This window comes from Mus caroli, chromosome 14 (genome assembly GCF_900094665.2).
Source record: "Mus caroli chromosome 14, CAROLI_EIJ_v1.1, whole genome shotgun sequence".
In the NCBI taxonomy this organism is placed as follows: Eukaryota; Metazoa; Chordata; class Mammalia; order Rodentia; family Muridae; genus Mus; species Mus caroli.
This window is the reverse complement of record NC_034583.1, coordinates 86308858-86311724: the sequence shown is the minus strand read 5'-3', so window position 1 is coordinate 86311724 and position 2867 is coordinate 86308858. Positions and strand designations below refer to the sequence as shown.

The 2867-nt window shown below is 37.4% G+C and overlaps 1 protein-coding gene across 1 annotated transcript; it reads right to left on the bottom strand.

Annotated features, from left to right (window-relative positions):
- Nucleotides 1-1042: 1042 nt before the first annotated feature.
- LOC110309532 (coiled-coil domain-containing protein 70-like) lies at nucleotides 1043-2577 on the bottom strand. Its single transcript, XM_021182260.1, has 2 exons — nucleotides 2554-2577; nucleotides 1043-2143 (listed from the first exon to the last, which is right to left on the bottom strand). Exon 2 carries the CDS (start codon nucleotides 2012-2014, stop codon nucleotides 1190-1192), a length of 825 nt encoding a protein of 274 aa, XP_021037919.1. The 5' UTR covers nucleotides 2015-2143; nucleotides 2554-2577; the 3' UTR covers nucleotides 1043-1189.
- Between the last annotated feature and the right edge of the window lie 290 nt (nucleotides 2578-2867).

Here is a 2867-nt window from a genome sequence, read left to right as displayed (position 1 = left end):
TTGTTTTCAAAATTTAAAGCAATGAACATGGTATACAGCTTCTTTTCTAATGTTCTGAAACTAGATATTTAGTGAATCCACATAACCCTAGAGAGGCATTATATTTTTAAAAGCACAATTAAATCAACTGTCATTACTAAAATGAAAGAGAAAGTATCTAATTTCTCTCTGTCTCTCTCTCCCCTCTCTCTTTCTGTGTGTGTGTGTGTGTGTGTGTGTGTGTGTGTGTGTGTGTGTGTGTGTGTGTGGTTGTTATGGCAGGATTTCACTATGTAACCCCAGATGGGGCTATCTGAATGAACTATACTGGTTTGACCTGACTCACAAAGCTTCTCCTGCCTCTTCCTCTCACATGGTAGAATTTTAGGCATGTTTCTCCACTATGCCTGGCTCTTTATTTTCTCTTGAACAGAAATTCCTCCACATATTCAAATTTCAACCCATAACAGTATTTTTGTATTTTAGAAAGCTATTTCTCCATATATTTAATAAGACTTACTGAAAAGAAGTAAATAAATAAGTAAAAGGGATACAATAAATAAATTGTAAAATGTAAGAAAACTGTGAACATCAATTCTTTTTCTACTAACACATTTTCAGTTCTTTAAAGATCACTAGATATCTATCATGAAGAGGCAGATGCAGCATTCTTCAATATACATATTACATACATTTTTATTCCTTACTCTATTTAATATATAAAAGAAAACTAGTGCTGCTTTGTTTTCAGAGACAGGGTTTACTGGAGAGCAGACTTGAAATCAGTATTGAATAATTAAGAAAAACCTTAGCCCTCTGATCCTTCTGTATCTTTTTTTTTTCCATATGCTGAGATTACACAAATGTGATGAACATAATAAACCAATAATTAAACAAACAAACAAACAAAAAACAAATTTAAGGAAAAGGCTATCAATTTCTTACAATTGTCTATGATATTCACCACCAGTCTCTCAAGGGGTAAAACAAACTTACACATTAGATGTTTAATTAATGCTACGGACAATCATCTACAACTTAGAGAAAACTCCGCAAGCATATATTTTAGTTCATTTCTCAGGCCTTTATTTTGTTTCCAGGACCAAATATCGAGCGCATCAACTTCTGTGGCTTCTGACAAGAAGGTTACACGATCGATCGAATTCTACTTTTATGTTCTGGAAAGCCAATTATTGTCATGACTTCGTGGTTACATTCTTGGGCCACACTTCTCTGGGTCTTGGTTTCGCATTTTCCCTGGGAGGTTGTTTGTTATCTTCCCCTGAAGAAGACTATTCCACTCCTGGAGGATTTTCGCCTCTTCCTGCAGGGCAACTTCTTCATCTTGTAGAGCCCCATGCTCTTCTCTCAGTGCTTTGTTCTCCTCCCGGAGAGCCTGCTCCTCCTTCCACAGAGCCTGTTCTTCCATCTCCAGAGCAGCCCCCTCCTTGGTCAGGGCCTCGGCCAGCTCCGCTGCCACTCCATCCCTCATCAGAGCTTTCTCTTCCATTCTGAGAGCCCTTTCCTGGTGTTGCAGAGCCTTGGTCTCCTCACACAGGGATTTGATCTCCTCATGCAGAGCCTTAGCCTCATTCTGGAAGGCTTTCTCTTGCTGCCGGAGAGCTGTGATCTGTGCTTCCATGGCTCGATTCTGTTGCCAAAAAGACTTTCCTTCTGTGCTCAAGGCATTGCATTCTTCCCCGGACAGTTTTGGGTTCTCTGACATCAACCTTTTCACCTTCCGGAGTAGCTGGTTCTGCTGCCTTAGGATGCGGTTCCTCTCCCTGATGAACTGGTTGTCCATCCGAAAGGATTTATTCTCTCGTCCCAAGGCTTTGTTTTCTCCCCAGAGAAATTTGTTGTCTTTTCTCAGAGCCCTGTTTTCATCTCTCAATGCCTTATTTTCTCTACAGAGTTTTTTTTCTACTTCGTGGGATTTATGTTTGAGTTTCTTCTGATTTCGGGTACAAGAGAAACAAGAAAACAACTGCAGTATTTTCCTTTTGTGTATTTGTTTTGATCCAGAGACATCCATTTCTTTTTCAGTGCACTACTGATAATTGAGACTGAAAATGTCCTAAATCTGTTCATGCAGTCTTGGTTGTCTGTTGGCTTCCTTATGGGTCATCCGGTAGGTATCCACTCAATGCTCAAGCCAGGCCCGCTGGCCGTAAGCGAAAATAGAGATAAAAGCTTCCTATTAGATTGCTACCACCAAAACTACACTTAAAGCTAAACAAATCTAATTTAGACTTTAATTACTTTATTCTACATAAGACATTACATTGATCAAATGCGTTCATAAGCTAGGCTACTTCTAATCAATATGACTGTTTTATATTATCATATATTAATAATATTAATTCATTGTCTTTGAATGTGGTACCAGCTAATATTGAAGCTAACTACTCATTTAAGATGTTTCTAGCTTTGAATAACTTCTAGAAAAAAAAAGGAAGAAAATAAAACAGAGAGAAGACATGGAAGATAATTTAAGGCAATAGGAACTATTGATTACAGCATTTACTTAGCAGTCTAGGAGAGGTAAAGATTTAGGCAACCAGCCAGACTTACATTGCTCTGTTCTCTAAGTCACTTGTAAGCCTGGTTTCTGTTACTAAAGGAGAACAAGCAATACTTTAGGTCACCTACAGTGATGTCACTTAGGGGTAACTTTAGTGACACATATGCTACATATGCAGTCTGGTTTTTTAAGGCATGTGTCTTAGGAAAATAAGAAAGCTTAAATTTTGATGTCCTCAATATTGTTAAATTAAATATATAAATATATACCTCCAACTTATTTATACATTATTAAATTTGATTTTAAAGTGATATTTGTCATCATTAGTCAAGTATTTTATTTTTGGCAAGTATCTGTGTTATGA